We start from the raw sequence: 21,268 nt of genomic DNA, 5'->3' as shown, positions 1-21,268 counted from the left end.
CCATTAGCTTTTTGAAAGTCCACTAGTCGTTGAAGAGTATGCAGGCTTCTCACAAGCACTGTTTCGCTCAATGTCCTGTTATCTTGAGGCATGGTAATGTTACTGAGTTCTGTCATGACTTCACTTGCATTTTTTTCTTGAGGAAACTGAGATAGAATCACAAAACAAAAACAAATAGCTGGCGTTTCAGAAGGGCAGAAATAATAATGATAATAATAACTCCACTAAATGACAAAAACTACCAAAAAAACCAGTAATTTACATTGTGATCCGAATCAAATGATCAAATGTATCAAATGATAATTAAGATATAGGTATATAGAACCCCGCCCAAATTGACCTTTTTAGCTCGGGCGGTTTTTTGCCCCATTTCAGACCATGTGATGACAATCTTGTGAGTTTTTGTTTTGAATTCTTTTGTTTTTCACGAGTATATAAATGTATGATTTTTAGATGAATAAAAGAACAATTCTCTAGACACTAGTATCACGTGGTTTGTAATGGAAAAACAAACCGTCCAAGCTAAAGAAATCGATTGAGTAAAGCCAAAACTTGACGTAAGCCCTTCAAGTCTCTTGTCAAGAGAGATTTTATACACTGCTTTTAAGGTCTGTCATTTAAAAATTAAATTCTAACCGGTTTTATTAACCACACACCTTCTCCATGATTTTATTAATCGTCTTCGATAAATGACAGCCCGTATATATACCATTTATCCAGTCACCATCAGCGTTTTCCGGTAGTTGTGCTAAAAAAAAGGGAAAAGGAAAATGCACATTGATATAAAAGATAAGCTATGACTCCACAGCTTTATAGAAGCACGAAAGCCGCGATTATTGTCAATCGCTGACAATGAAACTGTTTTTGGCCCTGGAAATCGATAGCATAAAGCCTTCATGAGATAAAAATATAAAACTTCTGTTATGTACTGCCCTACTTGCTTCGAGATTGAGATGGTTAGAACACGGTCTCGTGGAACGTGACAGGCTAACCTTGGCAACGAATGCTCTCAGGCCAGTCACACGTCCTCAGAGTTCTGTTGAACATCAAACCAAGAGGACAAAACCTTCGTTGAGGGATGCCGCTGGAACAGCGAATAAACTTGCAGCAGTTGTACGGGTCTGGGTACCTTCCATCGGCGTTTTCTTGACAAAAAGTATTTTCTGTGAATAAATTGAAAAGACAACATTTTTTCTCCGTCCACTGTAGCGTCATTATTGTTTGAAAGAAAAAGCATTGCCGCGAAAATTGACAATTATCATTATTATTTACTTTATTCGTAATTTTAGTGGTCATTTTCTCGGATCATCAAGATCAAGGCCTCGTTCACATTTCGCCGGAGAAATTTGACATAAAATTTGAAAACGTGTTTGAAAATGTTTTCCATGCAAATTACGCCGGAGAAATTTGAAAACGCAACAATCAGCGGTCATTTTGGATTTGTGTTTGAGGAAAACTCGTGCAGGGAAATCACGTGATTATCATGACGCCATCATTTTTGAAAAGCTCTGTCTTCAAAATGTTTTCCGTGCACACTAAAACGCAAAGCCGGCGTTTTAAAATTCCTCCAGTTTGAATTAATAGCTAAGCTCTGTTCTTGTGAAGGATTATGGTGGACGGTAGGCCTAACCGAAGAAATAAAACTTAGTTTTCAAATTTCTGCGGCGTAGTGTGGACGCGCGGTACCTAATCCTTGTTGCCCATGTTTCTACTAGAAACACCTTAGAAATACAAAAAAAGAAATTCCCTTCATGATATGATTGCCATATATATCAGTACATTTTTTCAATTTTCAGTTTTACTCTAAACATTTTGTGTAATCACTTGAAAGTATTCCCAATCATAATTTATTTTTGTTTGATTGCTAAGCATTGATTGACAAGCACTCGGGAAGTGTCATAAGGAGAAAACATAGGTTGATTTGTTATATTGCTCGAAGAATATTGCTGGAAGGGTTGAAATGTATCTTTAAAGTAAAAGGAAGGGGTTTGTAGCATCTCAACAAGTGCTTTTAAATCATTCTCGGTTCCTTTTGGCACATTAAGGAAAAATCATCTGCTTCTGTGAATAAAGCATTAGACTGATAACTGCTTTCATTTTATCGATATCACACTAAAGACCGTAGACCTAGCGGCACGTACACTGCCATTTATTGACTGGCAAAAAAGCCGAAATGAAACCCTTACACTGCATAAGTTACCCCTATGCCTCGATAACCGAAAATCTTATTTTGAAAATCAGAACTAACTTTAAAATTGTACATATTAGTGCGCCAGTTAAGTTAGCAAACTAAAAAAAGCTATTACACTTTTACGTACTACATTTTACAAATTAATAGCTTTATGTGTACCTCAAAACAAACAAACTTACCGTCATTGTTTTCATGTGGTGAAGAACTCATATTGGAGAAAACCTACGATGATTAAACAGAGTAGTAACAACCAAAAAGAAAAGAAAAAGAGATTTCAGCACAGCAATAATCAACATTGGATGCGAAAACGTACAAGGCGGAATTTTTGCAACGCACCGTAAATCCGCATACCAGTAAAAACAAGATAAGTTTCCAGCTGTACATCATGGCCTTTTTCATGCAATAAAACCCGTGAAGAAGTTTCTTCTCAAAATATAATGTTTTCAGTTTAAGTGACGATATTTTGTGTTCACGCGACCTCTAAATCAACTTGCAGGCGGTTACGTATGTTGCTGTAAATACAATTTCCGTTTCTTGTTCTTTTTCCTTGCCTGATAAAACTTAATTTATCATGTTTAATCACGTATTCACTGACTTCAATAGGTGTTTATAAGGCTTGAACGACCGTGGTTTGAAATAACTCTTAAAACGAATTTTGCCCTGAGGAATGAAATTTCGCCAAATTCGATCGAGAGTGCGACAAAATCAAAATCCTGCAAAATTAATCCTTCGTTATAAACTTAAGCAATATTTTTTTTAACGATGTTCCATAATTTCATAAAATAAGTGAATTTTTCCTGCTAAGGGTGTATAGCTATAACTTACATTCAAGTGTTGCTCAGTAAAAAAAAAAGAAAAGAAAAAAAGAAAAAACAAGTGAACTCTTCTAGTGAACTCTTCTAGTCGGATTAACATGGTCGTAGTTTGGATAAAACAAAGGACTGCTTGAATCTGGAGAGAGTTTATTTATTTTGCAAATGTTGTTGCTTTGTTTAGTGAAAATGTAAACTTTTCGGCGTCAAAATGTTATTATCCGCTGCTGATTCAAGCTGTGACATCTCCGGTGACATTTCATAACGACCAGCAAACAAGAGCACGTAATACTTTATAATAGAGTGCTGTCGTGGTTGATTAGGATAGTCCTCGGGGCAGAGTAGATTAAAGTCAAAATCACTGCTGGAACAAAGACAAAGTAGAGGAAATTGAATACGCAGGGAGTCTGTAATAAAAAAACACTAAATATATGGTGATTTGCTACTGATGGCTACTGAAGCCATTTTTTGTCGAGTAGGCAAAAGCAATACAGCGGAATTGGGATTTTTCAAATATAATTTCTTAACAGCCTGTATAGGATTTGAAAATTTAAGAAAAGATTGGGTTTTATAGTTTAATAAACCTGAGCAATGTAATCATTCCCAAAACGATATTTATATCAGTTCTAATATACTGTCAATTCGATCGTAGCGCGCAAAAATAAACATTTGCAGTACTGAGTAGGAAAATATTTTGAGTAATATTCAAACTGGCTCTGCTGAAATCTCTCTCAAAATTTTTTGTAAGAGCCGTCAAAAATTATATTCTGGTCGAAATGTTTCATAATTATGTGGACTCCGAGTGTTAAGAAAAGTACCACACATACCTGCCTGCCAAACATGCACGCTGGCTGAATGGTAAGAACGTCTTTCACGTCAAAAAAAAAAGAGCAACAAAATGGATAACGGACTGATTCAGAAATATAGTGCATAGACCTAACCGAAAACTAACCATGCATAGGCAATTGAAATTGAAATAAAAGATGAAGAAAAAGAAAGCCACTTTAACCTGTACAACATCTACTGTGCAGCATGCCAAATTGCAAATTTTCCTATGTTGTTTGCATCATTAGTTACCAGAATGTGACCGTTTGAGTTCATGATGAAATATATCAAACACGACCGTGTTTGACCACATTTCCAAACACCGAGAAGAGAGTTGAAAATACGACGCGCAGCGGAGTATTTTTAACAAACTTCGAGGTGTTTTGAAATGTGGTCAAACCCTGTCTCGAGTGTTTGATATATCTTCTCAATCGAAACTAAAACTGAGGAGAAAACGAAGAAATGAAATCGTAAAAATCTACGGTAATTAAGATCACATATCCAAACACCGTCACGGTCATGATTTCCGTTGTCTAAGCTTCGTGAATTATTAATAAGTTTGAGAACGTAGTGTACAAATTTGTAATGATACTCAGTGGGGAAATAATTCGATGATCACCCTTAATTAAGGCTGAAATGAATAACAAAGAACAAATCATATCATGAAAACCATTAACAACAGTACCCGCAATGTTAAAGTGGTGCCGACAAATCTGCACACAACCAAAATTTCATGCCAAGTTTCTTAAAAACTCCAATTCTCGTACCATTTAAGTTCTGAAACATTTAAAGAATGAAAAATGTGAAATATTCTAATACACTGAGGTAATCTTAGGGTTATAAACGCACACGTGTCTTACAAGGAAATTATTAAAGCATGCCCTACGAAAATCAGCCAATATTAGCAAGATGAGCAAACGAGAGCATAGGTAAACAGAATTATTTTTCAGTCATCGAAGAAGCGCTGGACTTTTCGTACACAGCACATTTGTTACATTTGCTTGTTAGATTCAGACTTAGAATGAATTCGCTGTTGAACCTCTCGTTTGGTCTCTGTCGGTAATCGGGACCTTTTTCAGATCGGATGCAATGATTGAATGGTGTTGTCATTATGTATCACTGATTGTTTAGAAAAGACGTTTCATTAAAATTCACCAAATGCGCAACTGTGTTTGTTTTCGACAAAACAGTGGTTGCTTCCAATAGCTTATGCAATGTCTATGAGCGATAAAAACCAGAAAAACGTGATTCAGTTCTCGTCATATAAGAAGTGGAGGAAGACCCACTGATCGGTCAGAATATCACAGCAACAACTTTTTTTTACGAAGTTGGTAAAATGTCATTTGGAGCAGTCTTTGCAGTATCTATCGCTGTTCATTTGTACTCAGCAGATGGTAAGTTCTCTTTTTGATTTAATTCTCGTCAATAAGTCAACATTCTGTATAGACGAGTCTTTCAAACAATGTCAAAAAGAGCAAGTTAACTGTTTTGAATTTCTTTTGCGGCAAGGAAGCTTTCTTCGTTTAATGTCTTCCTTTGAGTATTTTTTTTTTCGGTAAATGCTGTACCTGCGGACTAAAATGTTCAGTTTATTGACTCATCATTACTGGCCGGATGAATAAATTTATACCGAACCGAGATTTATTTAAATATTGTATTCTGTGTCAGAAAGTTGAAATCAGCTAAACGGTTTCACTCAGCAGTGAGGTTACTTTTGATCAATTTCATCTGGTTTTCCTTTTGTTGGTGGGACTCATCCTGTATAAAATCTGCCAAGGCCGCAATACAGTGAAAGTGATTAATTGTGTCAATGATATTCGACAACATTCATTGTGAGAATAATTTTACAATGTCTTAATGACACTGGCTTTTCAGTTCATCGGTCGAACGGCTATTCAGTTTTTGAGTCATCTTTCATTTCTAAGTGTTAATTTGCAGGCGGTTGAGAGTAGTTAGGAAGTAAATAACGGCAGGGGATGCGTACGAAATGTTTTAAAAGTTTTGACAGAAACTATTGAAAACGCCACCGAAGTTAACATTGCCTTGTGGCTATACCGACTGCAAACACGTTTCATTTTAGTTATTCCAAGTCTTTAAAGCTATCAAACTGAATAACAAACTGACATTCGCTTGCCATACAATTGTACATCGCATTATTTAGCATTTTTGTAAATTAATTTCAGTTGTTTATACTCGCTTAAAGAATGTCAGTTTTTCATGAAATTCACGGAAATTGAAATTTTTACTTTCTGATTTCTAAGAGATGGTTCGTTGATAACTGGTAAAGTGTAACAGCGGGTGAACTGTTAATATCGATTTCAGCAGCGTCGGTTCCTTTCTTGTGAAATCATTTATACGTGAAGAAAATATTAATTGCGTCTTTTTTCGTTTCTGTATTTTATGAAAATCACTATAGTTCTCTACCCAATAATGATGCTTTAAAACTTGAATACAACAAAATTAATGTTCATCTATTAATGTTTCTGTCTGAACTATACTATGTGTAACAGCGTTCGTGGGTGGGATCAAATCAATCACGCAAGCGTCTTTCATTTGCAGCAATGTACTCTGCCAAACATTAAGTCCTTTTGTGCCCTTCACTTCTCAGAGATAAAGTTAAACAAAGAAAAATAATAAGTACGGATGTTTAAATCAACCAAAGGAGCTCCTTACGTCTGTCAAACGAACCCCTGCCTGTCTGAAAAACCAAAACATTAGCACTCTACTGGAGCGGTTAAAATTACAAATGAGGGTCATACAGCGAAACCTAATACGGCGAACCAATACTCTATGTAAAGACTCGAAGGAAATACAAATAGCTGGCCGGCGTAAAGCGCGGGTAAACGTCCTGCTTGAATGACCAAAGTAAAACTCTAAATTCCAGTCCGGAAAGATGCGACAGAATATCAAACGCGAGGTGATTGCTTGTATTTTAATTATAAATCTACCACTGAGCGTTTTATCACGAATACCGTTCTCTTATTGGCCACGAAACCCACTATCTATTTATTCTGTTCGTAAAACAAATATTTGCCGGAGAAGCAAAGCGTCGAGGCGAGCAAATATTCTAGTTTTAAGAACATCACGTTTCCAAGGGACAACTATCAGACCGATAGTTCGGAGACATAAACACTCTATTTTCTTTATTGTTCACCACAAAATTTTCCTCTGCGTGCCGGTTCAAAAATCGTATTGAATTATTTTCAACTTTTGTAGATGAAAGGCGTGACAGCCAAATGTAAATGATTTGAAAAAGAAAACAGTGCAAACTTCGTCTGTCAATTTTTTTTTCTATAAGCCCGCTTGTCTACAGAAACATATACTTTCATGGACGACTCAGTATTGTCCACCCGGGTATTTCCTTCTGACGGGCACTATGGGCAGATAGTAGAGAGTTTAAGCACGACGTTTACGGCAGACGGCAAACGGCAAAGATTACCCCCCGAATTTGTGTTCTTTTATTCTAATCCTTAACTAAATCACACAAAAAAAGAAAAATGTGTCCTACTATTCACCGGAAATAAAAATATTTTCACTCTACTGTATAGACAGCTGAAGACAGACGGCAAAAGTTTCATTTTTGCCGTTTGCCGTTCGACGTAACGCCATGCTTAATCTCTCTAGTGTCTCTCCGCCGATGAACATTATCGCATCATGTGTTCAATTTAAACCAATAAGAATCGGAGAAATAGATCACCAAAGACGTCAAAATATATGGCAGGAAATCTCGTGCTTATTATCTTATTATTAAATATAGAACCATTCTGAATATCAGTCCTTGTCTAAGCCATAAATACCTCTGACTTTGCGACAACACGCGTGGGAATTTAAACAATTTCTCTTGCTTATTCTCTCAAAAATCCCGGAAACAGATCTTAATCATTTTTCGGAATGAGTTACGTGGATACTTTACTGATTACTGTATTATTTCTCCTTGCTTTTTGTGATTCAAGTTTGTTGTTGAATAAGATGTAAGGCTCTAAATCCGACTTTGTCCATCACAACTTCTCTCACAAATAATTTCCCTCTACCGTATAATCTTAGCTCTACGTCTTCCAATTTTAACTCAATTTTCCTTCCTTCACAGTGGTGTCGGGAAGAGAATACAAGTTAACTGGAACAACCAATTTTCGCATTCAACGTGGAGAGGTCGTTACAGTAAAAGGTACAGTCACTGTGTGGTCTTTTGCTTTCGTCCAAATTTTTCTCACGACAATTAGGATGAGTTTTTGAACCTGAGCAACGAGTTCTTGATTCAATTTATAGTAGTTTCTAATGAAAATAAAAACCCTTGACGCAAAAACACACAGCGTCCAATGATTGTCAGAATGCCTGCTTCCTCTTTCAATTAAAGTCTGAATTGCGCAAGGCTGATTACAACATTTTATGATCGAAAAATCATTGGATTGGAAGCAAACATATACTGGTTACTTTAAATAAGCAATAAATCTAAATCCGCTTAACGCTTAATGCTAATCTTGGTCGTAATCTTCAGTTTAGCTTGTTCCAGGCTCTCGGTTTTTGTGGGCGAGGACAAACGGGTGTGAATGGAAACGAGGCAAGCACGAATGCGAGGTTGATCTGCTGAGTGACTGGACGAGGCCATCTTCAATTAAAAAATGAATCAATATGCTTTTTTCTCTATTGAGTAGGTTACTACAAATACTGCCTTGCATCGACCAGTTGTCCCTCTTGTTTTCGACAAGTTTACTTGAACCTGTTCGGCACAAGCCGATGCCTTGCGAGCATAGGAAAGTCGCAGCTAGACTGTAAGGAACATCACTTCACTCACGTATACACCGCTCCCAATACAGCGGGCTCCTATGGTATTAAGGTACTGATCTATGAACCAATCAAATCGAAGGGATAACAAACATTCAAAACTGTTGGTTCTGGAAAAAGGTCTATACATATATACAATGTACAAGAGTAATTCTACCTTCCGTACTCTTCTCAACCTAGGGGTCTAGTAGTTGCTCTCGTAAGGCCTCCGGAATGAATGGCTTGATACCCTTTGAGACGACAATAGAACAAACAACAGAAACAATGCCTCTAGCCCCAAAACAATAACAGCTGCTACCAAGCAAAAGAATTACAAGCTTTCGAGAGCTGCTACACCTCTGCAAACCTCTGAAAGAGGAGCATTACTGTAATTAAATATACCTTTTTGTATTGGATATTTCTTAATAAAATCTACATTTTACAGTTGGACTGGCCCGCGGATAGCTATGCTAGTCTAGGCGGGGCAGTCTATCAATAGTTACAAATGATTTATTATTATTATTACTTTTATTACTATAATCGTATCTATAACAAAATTCTCGATCGTGATTGGTTCTCCGCGCGCCTATTTGTCACGTAATCGGCGCGCGATCACGGCTTCATCAGCTTCCTTGGGCTTCCTTCGCAATGTTTTCTACAGTTTTCAAAGCTCATGAAAAGCGCTACAGACGTCTTCGTTAAATACATACAAGTTCTCAAAAGACATTTTTTATTCCGAAATTTGTTATAGATATGATTAATTAGTAATTGGACCTCGTGTCGTACAATTCAGGGAGTAACCGTGCTCGTATTTCAAATCGGCCTCGCGCTTCGCGCGATTGCTCCCTGAATTGTACTCCACTCGGTCCAATTACTATTACTTATAGAAAAATAGAAAGTTAGAAAAAAAATGAATAAAATATAAAGAAAAATTGGGAAAAGAATGTGATTTAATAGATAATATATTTTTTGTTTGTTTGTTTGATTGTTGGTTGGGTCTTTTTTTTTTTGTAGTGTATTTTTAGGCCTCGTCCGCATTAGAGAACCTTGAAGATGACGAGTTTGCGCGCCGCTTCAATAGCTTTGCGTCCTCGCTACATTATTTGCAGTGTATTCAACGTTCTCTTAAAACGCTCTAGAATGCTAATAGTAAACGAGAGTCACCACCACCGTGGTGAGGGCCTGGTATCGTATGGTACCCTGCTGTATATCGCTACTTTATATAAACAATAAGTTATTGTGTTTTAAGATGCAGCAGGTGTTCGACTTTAGTTGTAACTCAAACTTCGTTTCAAGCAGTGGACTCCTTGTTGGTACAGTCTTGGTTCAAGGTTAGCTCACTTAAGATATCTGTACACTGTGCACGCGATATCGGCGTCAAACAATTGTTACGCAACGTTCCATCAAGTCTGAAAACACCTCATTGATGATTGCCACAGCTTGTTTTGTAAGGTGAAAATTTTGCAATAAATGGCTGCGTAGCCATGGATTTTGACATATTACATGCTACGATTGAGACATATAGAACGTGACGGAGACATACCACAGATATTTTGGGAGGAAATAAGGATAATCCAGGCAATTCACAATTTTAATCCATGAAAGTAATCAAAGCTAAAACCGGGTTCATAGCAAATTGGGATTTCCCAAGTTAACAAGTTTACCAAACCGGAATTTCAACGCGTACGCCCTTTTAAGAAAGCACTTCGCTTACACACGTTTTCAACAGATTTATCCTGACAACACGTCTCCAAGGCGTGGGCCTATTTTTCGCGTGATCTATTGAAAAAAATTTCCGGTGTATGATTGGTTACGTATGACGTATTATGCGTGTGACCTATATGACATAATGGCGTCTAAGGCACTCAGATCACGATTAAGATAATATGGCTTAGCAACCAATTAAAACGTACTTTTAACAATTCGATCTTTTATCAGATGGTAGCTCTTTTTTGTTTAACTCTACAGAGTTATTTTCATATTTTCTTAACCTTATTTTCTCAGAACCACCCTCTATAATAAACAGCTCCAGTCTTCCAGTTGTTTTCTCCGGCGATTCTCTCACTCTTCAGTGTTCTGCGCGCGGCTATCCTCAACCGGTTATCCGCTGGTACAAAGACGGTAGTTTGGTTCATGAAAATACAAGTCTTCAGTTTTCCTCTCTCAACGAGTCTGACACAGGGTTTTATCAGTGCAACGCATCTAACATTGCTGGAAGTGATACATACGAAGTTGAAGTCCTGGTTAGAGGTAAGGTACCGTTGAGAATCTGTGTTGATAATGCGTAATGTTGATTTTGTAAATAAGCTTTTATGGCATGCAGTATTTTTAATTGAAGATAGCTCTCCTAAACACATTCGGAGAAGAAATTGAGAAGAGCCGTGACCTAATGGCTAATGCGTCCAGTAAGCTCCAGTGTTCGAGCCTTGTCGTCGTGTTTTTCTGTTTCGTTGTTGCTTTTAATTTAATTGTTGTCATGTATCGTGTTATGGTGTCAGTCAAGAAACAGTTCTCGTACAGTACCTCTCTTCAAGGGCTGGCTACAAAAAAAAACCTCTTGGACTGGCCGGCCTGGTAAAAAGAGTCTACACTCATTTTCATTCAGGGGGAAAAGACATATTTCTCGCATTGGATCTGGAATAAAGTGCTGCTGTATGGCCAACCAAGCGTCCGTTTTTGCTTTATGCAATTATCAAACACGAAAGACCATGCTTGACCACATTTCCAAAACAACGAGAAGAGAGTTGAAAATACGACGCGTAGCAGAGTATTTTTTTGACGAACTTCAAACTGCTGGAGGCAATTGAAACCTTTACTCACTCACACCAGGTGCCAAGTGCCAAGTAGAACACAATTCACCTCTATGATCTTCTGTCCTAGGCCGATCTCTTGGTCGTTCATCATCTGCAGCTGCCTCTGTGCATCGTCCAGTGTTTGCTGTTATCGTTTGTTATTGTCCCTGGCTCTAAACTTCAGACATTGTGCATGGCTGTTCTTGCAAGTGCATATTGATCAGAACATTAATTCAGTTTTTCCCTAACCATTTACATTCCTTTCACCTATTAGCGGCTTTAACTTTCCTTTCACGATCTTTATAATTATAATGATTTTTACACTTTATTCAAGTATGCTGGATAATCAGCCCAGAAAATTTACGTTAGAACATAAAACGAGGTCCTGTTTTCTTTTCAGAAAGAAGACCAATCATAAACCAGACCATTTTAGCACAAGACGCCGACAAGCTGCTTCAAAAGTGAGTGATAATCTAGACACAACACGTCACATGGAAATTTTCTTTTCTTTTAGTGTATTTACATTAGTATCCGGCGAGCGATAAAAACTCTCCTCAAGTTAATAAACCTGCCTAAGAAACTGCTGTGTCAGAAACTGAACACCATATTTCATTTAGAGTTCGTTTGAAGGTGACTTGCTACAGAGCACACCACCGTCTTTTTGAAAGAGCAGATAACTTTAACAGAACCGAGAATAGGGCCAACGCTCACAATAAAATACTTATCGTACCTTTCTGGTAGTCTTCGGTGCCATCTCGGGCGAACTCGGCCAAGCCCTGGTTCGTATTTTGGCGAGACGCAATCAAACCAAAATACCTATGATCAGAACAAACGAGCCTGAAACTCCACCGAAGCGTACCAGAAAGGTACAGTTAGATATTAACCGTACCCAAACATCAGTGACTTGATATCGCAGGACATCTGACATGACGCGACGCCTGATTGGCTAATTCAAATTTTGGCTACGGTAAAGAAGAAGTAATATATTCTCTTGTTTGGATTGTGCCGTTGGATAAAGCTAATTCTTTTTTTCTTTAACAGTGATTCAGTTGTCTTTATAGCCCTCCTCACACACGACCTCTTCTCAGGTGACAAGGCGTTCAATATAAAGTTGGTTTGGATCTTACCCAACTATGCACGCTATCTGAGCCACGAGCCTCGGACAAATGTCACTACTCCCTACCCTGGGGAACATAATTTTGAGGTAGACTGAGAAATAAGAGAGGAGCTGGGAACAAAACTGATCAATAAAGAAAAACAGATTTAAATCATTGGCTTTAGTTACTAAGCTTTAGCGTGATTGCATTAAAAAGTATTCCAGTTTTAAAAATGCAAACGTCTCATACAAACGTTTCTCTATTTAAAAGTTCGTACCCCCAGACAAAGGTTTGTCCCCACAGACAAAGTTTGTACCCACAGACAAAAGTTCGTACCCCCAGACCAAAGTTCGTAGCCACAGACAAAAGTTCGTAACTCCATACAAACGTTCGTAGCCCCCTAGACCAGTTTTCAATAGTCAGATGCAAAACATTTTTTTGGGGTGGCCAACTAAAGGGAGAAGAAATTTTATTTAGTTTTTTAAGCTTCGGCCATTTCACCATTGACAGGGTAGTTTATCCCATCAGTTGTAAGGACCTTGTTGACACAATGATCCACAGCAGTTTTAATTTTGCTTATCTTTGGTCAGATTGAGCAAATTCAACTTGGGGCATCCGTGGAAATCAATATTACGGTTCAAATTGATCACAAAAGCACACTGTCCGTTGGTAGACACTTCCTGACCATACCGACTTTCCTCATGTATGAACAGCGCATGGCAAATGGTGCAACTAAGATTTTCGTGGGCTCAGTTGAATCGGTCACAGTCAACTTCACAGTGAGAGAAGGTACAAAATCTGTAGACATGGTTTCCATAACCTCCATCGCAGTTATTACTTATGATTGTTCAGATGTAATATATCAAACACGAAAGACTGTGTTTGACCACATTTCCAAACACCGAGAAGAGCGTTGAAAATACGACGCGTAGCGAAGTATTTTTGACGAGCGTCGAGGGGTTTGGAAATGTGGTCAAACACTGTCTTGAGTGTTTGATTTTTCTTCTCAATCGGAACTAAAACTTAGGAGAAAAAGGAGAAAAATCTTTAAAATCTGTGGTAATTAAGATTAGATGTCCAAACATCGAGTTTGAGATCAAGTCACTCATATCCTTTAACTTAGTTTAAAAGAAAAGAAAAGGTTTGCCGCAAAATCAATGTAGCTTTCCTAACTGTAAATTCTAAACGTCTTCCTCGAAGACTCATCCTTCTCCTTCTCAGCAATGCACGTGGTGAAAGGACACTGAGAAATAGGCCTCAGGTAGCGTTATGCAATTTCAGGTAATCTTATGTACTTCTGATTATTTCCTGGCAGATGTTTCCAGAGGATTTCTGATGAACCCACTGTCTGGTGAAGTATACTTTTGTAAAGAGAAGAAAAGGTGAACTTATTAAAATATCTGATGGAATGGCTCTGCAAAATTAAGGATATTATTGTAAGGCCATTGTGTAAAGAGTTCTGGGTAAACAAAATAAGAAAAACTATTCCCTCTTCTAATACCCAAATGTGATCGATGCTTGTTTCTGCCAGTTTAAACTTAGTATCGTATAGCCGCTAAAGTTTTTACTGCGCTCATTCTTGTTTGTTTCTAGTGATTCTGTTTCCTCGTGCCATGTGTCATTTGATGGTGCTCAGTGGACTGGTTTGTAATCTATATAGCTTTATAATTTAATGAACTACAATTAATTTGAACCTTTTTACGGTAGTTAGAGGGTCTCAGTGGCTTTTACGTTGATCTAAAGTAAAAAATGATATGTTCTTTTGAATGAGTGTGGGCCATTGAACGGATGTCCTTTCCAATCAAAACGTCAATAAAGAACAATAAATAGTCCCATTCAAGTAGCTCTGGTAGTCTAACTTTACATTTAAACAAAATAGACACTTAAAGAAGGTTACCGATTTTTAAAATAGCCGGAATGTACATCATATATGCATCTGCTTTTCGCGGGGGCCTGAAGTTGTAAGTCTTCTAGGATTTTTTTGGGAAGAATGACCAAAGGAAAAAAAAAGGGAAAAAAAATAGGAGGAACGTCTTCATTTTTACACATTTGTCCCCTGCCACTTACCAAAGCTAAGGCAGGTTTCTACCATTTAATCTTCAGATTACTTTAGCAAATTCAAAGCGGGTGCGTATAAGTACTAACAATAATGTCAAAATTTTAAACTTTACATTTTCCCTTAGGAATAGATTCGCGAGTAAAGATGATTTCTGGAATGATTGTAAGCGGTTTGCACAAAAGGATTTTTGCCGTGACAAGAAATGACCGATGTCACGTGGTCAGTGCGGATGGCATTATTTGGAGTTGCATAACGCCCGAGGAATGGCAACAGGAGTCATCTTCAAAAGATTTTGTGCGTGCTGTCTCAGTTCCAAGGAACCTTAAATCAGCTCTTCCAGAAAGTCACTTTGTTAACTTGAAAAATGATGGAACAGTTTCTTACGGAGGTAAATATAAAACGACGGGCATTTGGCCCAAATTCCTTCAATGAACTGCAAATAAGTTAAATTATTTTAAGTAGGGTTTCTATCAAGCAAAGAAATGCGGTGAGATTTAAAACGACATGACTGACTTCTAAGTTTCAACTGCACTAAAAATACAAAAAGGTGACAATTTTTTTGAAGTAATGGATCTCGTAGTTCGATTCATATCAATAAGGTAAGAAAAAACCGGCAGAATTCATGACGAAACCTTTTCTTTAATAATCCGTTTTCTCAAGCACGTTGTAGTAATTTCAAAACAAACACATCACCGATTCCACTGTTTCCACATTATTTACTTCCTGTGCAACAACTAATAGGCCATTTCCGAGTTACCTTGTACCTCTATTTCAAAACGAGTCTTCGTGGAAAACCTTTCATATGAAAATGAGTTTGATTTGCATAAAAATGAACCGGTAGGGGGAACTCATATTCATATGAATGGTTTCGCTCAAAGACTTGTTTTGACACAAAGACAAAATGCAGCACGGAAATGGCCTATTAGTTAGTTAGTGGGATAGACCGCCTGTAGGGGATTCTGGGTTGGAATCTTTGCACGTTTTGTTAACTAATCGACAAGCCTCGTTAAATTTAATTGTCTCCCTCCACCCAGGTGTGTAATTGGGTAACAGGGTATTGTTAGGGCAAATCCTAGGATCTCGTGCATGATGGATTAGGATAGTCCTATCCCCTTCTCAGACCTTCCTCTCCCAGCGTTTCTGTAACCTCCTCTCGAACGCTGTAATGTTGATGTTACAATGGTTACTGCTTTCAGGATCAGGGAGAGGTCTACACAGGAAGGATAAATTAGGAGTGTGGAGGTTGGTGGCGTTATGGGACTGTCCATAAGTGATTCTGGTCTATATGGATCATACATCGTTATTTAATGATGGGACAAATATCAGTATCAGTACATTTGTCGCACAGTTGCATATAACTTAACTGCAATCTCTAGAGGGTCGATTTTTCATTTTTTTAACGTACGCCTGTGACGGGCCTGCTATACTTACCGTTGTGGATCCCTCGTCAAAAGCATCAGAGGTTCCGGTTTGCTACGTGGCCTGAGACTAGTCTGTTCTGCGCGCATGCTTTGACGTAGAGCACGTGCTTCGTGTTAAATATAGCTGCTGTATACCCGCTATTGGAACTGAGCGTGCTTTTCTATATATAGAGATGCACGACTGGCTCTTGAATTGTCCCTTCTCAAATGTAAATAATTTCACTTTTTCGTGTTATATTCTAAACCAAATAGAAGATGGTGTTTCTATGTTTTATAAGAAAGTAATGCACTTTTGAGGTCTAGAAAAAACTGCTGAAAGAACTCGCGTCCCGCTCATACGTCCAATAGCAGTTTTTCTAGACATCAAGCGTGCAATATTTTCTTAGAGTACATGAAACACCATCTGCTATTCAGTAAATACATTTCCGGTGGGCTAGCTTGCGAACAGGCTGTCATGCGTTGAGGCTGGAGCAAGGTCGATCGATGAGGAAAGCCGTGAGTCTGCTGCTCCTGCCACAACGCTCGCGGGCTACCGGTGGGCAGACTAACGAGCGGAGTTCGAAGAATTATAAATTAAATTTCAATCATTTTATGAGTTAACTTTTCATAGAAAATGTAGGATTTTTTTCTCGTACAATGCTTCATCTACAGTGAATGAATCACATTTACTCGTAAAAAGTTTTATACTTTTATTATTCATGTTTGTTTTCTCGTCTACCAAAAGATATCTTAACCTTTTTTTCTTCAATTCTGCTCTTCTAAAGGGGAACCTCATGTACATGTGTTTTAAAAAGTAAATGAGAGATCGTTGGAATCTATATTTCTTTGCAATCTTGGGTTTTTCGTTGCCGTAGTGTTTGGCGAGATCATGAGGTCCCTAAACTAGACGGTGCACCAATACACTCTTGCAATGTGCTTATCTTAAAGTCTCTTCCAAAATAATGTATTTGTCTTGAGAAAAAACACTTTGTAGTTTCTTCACTCATCGATAGTTACACGAGGAAAACCATTCAGGATCGTTTAGCTGTAGAAAACGTTTTTAAAAGTTAGCTCAAAGGATCGGCTACTTCTAGACCCTTCTGAAATTTCTAAAGCCGGGACTGATCCAATGATAACTTAGCTTTAGAAGGCTTACCTCAGGAAAAAGGCCTGTAAGTTACTTTCTCCCTCTCTTGGTTGTAAATAAAATCTGTTTTTGCGACAGGGCCTAAAAGTTGTGCAGTGGTAATATATGTTACCTGCATTGAAAAAAAATGTCGTGCCACACAAGTGCAACAATTACTGACGGTCGCGCCCATTGTTTCTGCGCATCCTTACCGCGCACATTATTCATGTTACAGCGACGGGCCACGTCACGAAATACAAGCAAGTCTACAGACTTGTTTGTATTTATATATTTTTTATAAGGCTTGGTGCCGGTTGCGCTAATTTCATCCGCAATTACTCTTAGATGGTCGAAGACCCCCTAATTTCTTTTCATAGATCATTTCCTTTACTGATTTTCTCCATTTTAATTACAAACAGACAGAGAAAAAAATCTGTACGTGAGAAATAATAAATATTTCGTCTTTTCTGCCCTCGTGGGACTGAAGTTTTCTTCAAATATGGAGGGGCAACACTGCTTGCAATGTATGTTTTTTAATTCAAGGCCTATTTTACCTCAAGGAACGACATCAGTTGCAAACGTTTACTTAATAGACTTAGTTGTGTTGAACTGAGTACGTTTACCTGATGTAAATGTCATTAATGCTGCTTCTGTTATTGCTGATAGTTTGTAGGCTAACTCGTCTTAAAATAATGAAAGCTTCTAAAATCGCACACGGTCTTCAATGAGCGTTATCTCGAAAACAAGCACGGTGACTCCCCATTGTTTTCACTTACTGCATGGCAATTCAAATGTTAAACGTTTGTACGTGGGAACATTTTTGTAGTTCTAATCAAAACAAGGCATACCCTTGTTGCTATTTCAAATCTGGTAATACTGATAAAATTTCATGTTGTTTGAATTTAATGTTTTAGTGAACAAAAAACATTTTCAATTAGCAATATTCGGCCCCATCGGCCTTTCGAATCTAGTATTTACGAGACGTCTCCGTCATCTCCTAATCTTCTTAACTCGTAAAAAAATTACTTGTTCTTTGAGATCCTCTGGTGTTTTTAATACATTTACAAGCACGTAGATGACGAAAACCGGGGCAGAACTATCATTAAAAATATATTATCAGTTGAACACTAAATAAATAATTCGCCCCATTGGTTTTAAGTGCCAAATTGTCAATTTAAACACTAACCTTTTAAAGCTGTTGTCGAGCTTTGTTTAAATAATACTTTACAAACGAAATAAACAGAACTGTTTCGCTATAAATTAATGGGGCTTTAAAATATGTGTTCGCTAAATTAATTTTTTTTAATTCCAAAACTCACCGTTACTCACTCATACAGCTATAGCAAAAAAATAATTAAATTATAGTCTAGGATAGGATGATAGGAAAAAAACACATTACAAGCGAAAGGAAAATAACGTTTACGTAAGCATTAGACCTTGAACTAGAATTTAAAACGTGTTGATAAATCGTTCCTTTTTGTTTTAATCAAAAGAAACATACATGTAATGGGCTTTTGACAGACACTAATTAAAATTTTTTCCGCTTAACTGTTTGTCTAATCTTTTCGTTAATAATTCATTTTGCTTCGCCTTCTCAGCAAAATATTCTATACGCAAGGACTTTATTTTGAAATCGCACAGTAGCCAAAGCTCAAATAATATTACTTATCTTGTCCTGGAAAATACAGCCAAGAAGAGACAAAAAAAGGTGGGATAATGTTAACTGTTTCAGTTTGAACTTTGGCCAAAAAAGCTGGAATGATTTTTGTTTCCAATATTCCACCGACAGTCCGTTTGTTAATATTTAGCACACAGTCGCGAACATTTTAGCATTTTAATTAAACTAATGTGTTCTTTGTTATGCAAGAACATTTTAAGTCTGTCCCAAAACAGCTGAAATAATACATTGTCAAAATATATTTTTAATATATACAACGGACCAATTGACCACTGCGTGGTGTTTATCTTACAACTGGTTGTAAAAATAACTTTTATATCCTCTCTGTCGAAAGACTTAAGAAATTTTAACTGTATTCCTCCCTTTCCCAAAATTAAAATAAATTATTTACGAATGTTCTCACTTGGAAATGTTATGGCTGCCCTTCAAAGTGTTTTTGTGTTATATTAGAACCAATCAAGTAAGAATTAATGAAAAAGCTCACATTTTGGGTAAATTATTATTTATTTAGGAACTTTCATTTAGAGCATTTGATTGATGTCTACTACATTTGAAGTTTTTATAGTTTTTTCTTTGAGAAAATGCAGCCAGAAATTCGGCCAACACCTTTGAATGCGGAGCTCCTTAAATTTTCACGAACTTACTGAGCCACAATATTCAAAATACAGATCTGAGCAAAAAGGAAATTGAACTTCATTTAAAGTTTCGGTCGTAAAAATGGACAATGCCACTAACTCTTCGATCACTGGTTCCAAGGGAGAGAGTTTTGAACTGATAATCACAAAAACCTCGATTTGTATGTTCGTTCTCGTTTTGTCCTTAATTGAAAACATTGCGGTTCTTGTGATACTGAAACAGAACTGTGGAAATCGAATGAGAACTGCTAATAGCTTTTTTATCGCAAACATGTCAGCAGCCGACGTCCTCTTTGCCGCGCAGAATATACCACATGCATATAACAATTATATCCTAAAGGGCCGATGGATTCTTCTGGGAAACATTGGAATGGTTTTCTGCAAGATCGACGTTTTCTTTTCTCTCATTTCCATGGTGACCACAAATCTTACCATCTTGGCCATCGCTGTTGATCGAGTGTTTGCCGTGTACGTTCCCTTCAGAAAAATAATCACTCGAAGAGTTTGCTTCTCTATTATTTTCCTGACATGGTTCATTTCCACCTTATTCGCCTCTCCCATGCTGCACTATGCTGATTTGAAGAGCAAAGGCGAAGACTTCATAATCTGCAGCCTCACGAACGTAGAAGTTTTGAAAACGTGGTATACGGTTTTGGCGGGAATTTTAGCAACGACACTCATCACAATGCTGACTTTGTACACTGCCATTGGAGTGAAACTTGGGCGCCGAAAATTACCTGGCAACGCTAGCCAACGAGGTAACAGACGGAGAGAAAGGCGAAATCGAGACATTTTCAAGATGCTCATCACGCTAATAATTGTGTTTCATGTGTGCTCGTTACCGATTTTCATTCTACAGTTGTCCTACACTCTCGGATTCTATGAGCTATTGAAAATAAACCAGATTCGTTTTATTGCCCTTCTGTTGTTCTTCTTGAATGGCGCAGTTAATCCGATAATTTACGTCACTTTTAACGGGAGCTTTCGCGATGGTGTGAAGGCGGCTCTGCCAAAGTGCTGCAAATTCTCCAGAAGTGTTGTTTACACTGTTGACAGACATGCAGGCACAAGTAGGAGAAGCGCAGACAGCGGAAATTCTGGAAGGTCTTCGACTCAGCTTTAAATGGAAAAATCAGAGAAAGGTCTGCATGAAGTAAAACGACCTTTGCATCTATGAGTGCCGTAACCAACCAGAACCATTGAAACTAATAATGATTCGCGTTGTTCCCTAACTGCAAGTGAGAGCCAAATTCATTGTACTTTATAATAGCTTAAGACAGTGGTCATTTGTCCAGTAGCGCTCAAACGGTATAAATGCAAAGAGCGTATAACATTTACTCCATTGACAAGGACAAAGATGACGGCTAAAATTACATCCATTTGAGCTCGGTTTTTATTCAGATTCTTTTTTGTTATTGATTTACATGTAAAACAACTGGCAAGACATCGCATCATTTACAGTATGGGTATGTTAGACCCTATATTACGAACTCACAATATGACCAGTTCACAGTTGATTGCTCAGTCGGCATAATCGTGGGCGTTGTTTTTAACATCGAATTTGTGGTCGTAGATATGATATTATGTATGTAGGAAGAGTTTATCATGTAAATCGTGATTTTAATCTTACTGCAAGATTTAGATCAGTACTTCTTCTATAAACACAGTCTAGAACAAAAAGCGCAGCGCTAACAAAAAAAAAAATTTTGAACCTCTTTGTTAGATAATTTAAATGCGCATAATAACTTCTCTTTTTCCTGACAGTTATCGCTTATTTCCGTCTGCCTTGAAGATGTCATCGACAGCCTTTCCCTTCCTTTTCGACGATTTCCATAATGTATTATATGGGGAACTAATTGTTTGACACTTCTAGTAAAGTAGCGCGAAGCATT

At 37.6% G+C, this 21,268-nt stretch overlaps 3 protein-coding genes across 3 annotated transcripts; 2 read left to right on the top strand and 1 right to left on the bottom strand.

The window, feature by feature from the left end:
* Positions 1-3: 3 nt before the first annotated feature.
* Positions 4-2,619, bottom strand: LOC145498508 (uncharacterized). The gene is made up of 5 exons (XM_081478430.1): positions 2,371-2,619; positions 993-1,163; positions 657-748; positions 58-146; positions 4-7 (listed from the first exon to the last, which is right to left on the bottom strand). Exons 1-5 carry the CDS (start codon positions 2,399-2,401, stop codon positions 4-6), a joined length of 387 nt encoding a protein of 128 aa, XP_081334556.1. The 5' UTR covers positions 2,402-2,619.
* A 6,839-nt stretch (positions 2,620-9,458) lies between these two features.
* Positions 9,459-15,895, top strand: LOC145497299 (uncharacterized). The gene is made up of 9 exons (XM_081477122.1): positions 9,459-9,920; positions 10,594-10,839; positions 11,782-11,842; positions 12,423-12,585; positions 13,069-13,267; positions 13,794-13,860; positions 14,072-14,121; positions 14,662-14,925; positions 15,734-15,895. The coding sequence occupies exons 1-9, from the start codon at positions 9,782-9,784 to the stop codon at positions 15,805-15,807; spliced, it is 1,263 nt and encodes a 420-aa protein (XP_081333248.1). The 5' UTR covers positions 9,459-9,781; the 3' UTR covers positions 15,808-15,895.
* Positions 15,896-19,353: 3,458 nt separating this feature from the next.
* On the top strand, positions 19,354-20,512 carry LOC145498307 (substance-P receptor-like). Its single transcript, XM_081478215.1, has one exon. The coding sequence runs from the start codon at positions 19,459-19,461 to the stop codon at positions 20,497-20,499; it is 1,041 nt and encodes a 346-aa protein (XP_081334341.1). The 5' UTR covers positions 19,354-19,458; the 3' UTR covers positions 20,500-20,512.
* The last annotated feature ends 756 nt before the right edge of the window (positions 20,513-21,268 follow it).

The sequence above is a fragment of the Orbicella franksi genome, chromosome 9 (genome assembly GCF_964199315.1).
Source record: "Orbicella franksi chromosome 9, jaOrbFran1.1, whole genome shotgun sequence".
NCBI lineage: Eukaryota > Metazoa > Cnidaria > Anthozoa > Scleractinia > Merulinidae > Orbicella > Orbicella franksi.
The sequence above is the reverse complement of the archived record's forward strand: the minus strand, read 5'-3'. Positions and strand labels throughout refer to the sequence as shown.

Bases quoted from the DNA above. Each gene is read 5' to 3' on its own strand.
- LOC145498508 (XM_081478430.1), bottom strand. From the start codon at position 2,401: ATGAGTTCTTCACCACATGAAAACAATGACG. The intron at 1,164-2,370 runs GTAAGTTTGTTT...ATTTATTCACAG, and splicing joins ACCACATGAAAACAATGACG to AAAATACTTTTTGTCAAGAA. The intron at 147-656 runs GTGTGTGGTTAA...ATTCTATCTCAG, and splicing joins TTAATAAAATCATGGAGAAG to TTTCCTCAAGAAAAAAATGC.
- LOC145497299 (XM_081477122.1), top strand. From the start codon at position 9,782: ATGGTACCCTGCTGTATATCGCTACTTTATATAAACAATAAGTTATTG. The intron at 9,921-10,593 runs GTTAGCTCACTT...TTATTTTCTCAG, and splicing joins TGGTACAGTCTTGGTTCAAG to AACCACCCTCTATAATAAAC. The intron at 13,268-13,793 runs GTACAAAATCTG...ATTTCCTGGCAG, and splicing joins CAACTTCACAGTGAGAGAAG to ATGTTTCCAGAGGATTTCTG.
- LOC145498307 (XM_081478215.1), top strand. From the start codon at position 19,459: ATGGACAATGCCACTAACTCTTCGATCACTGGTTCCAAGGGAGAGAGT.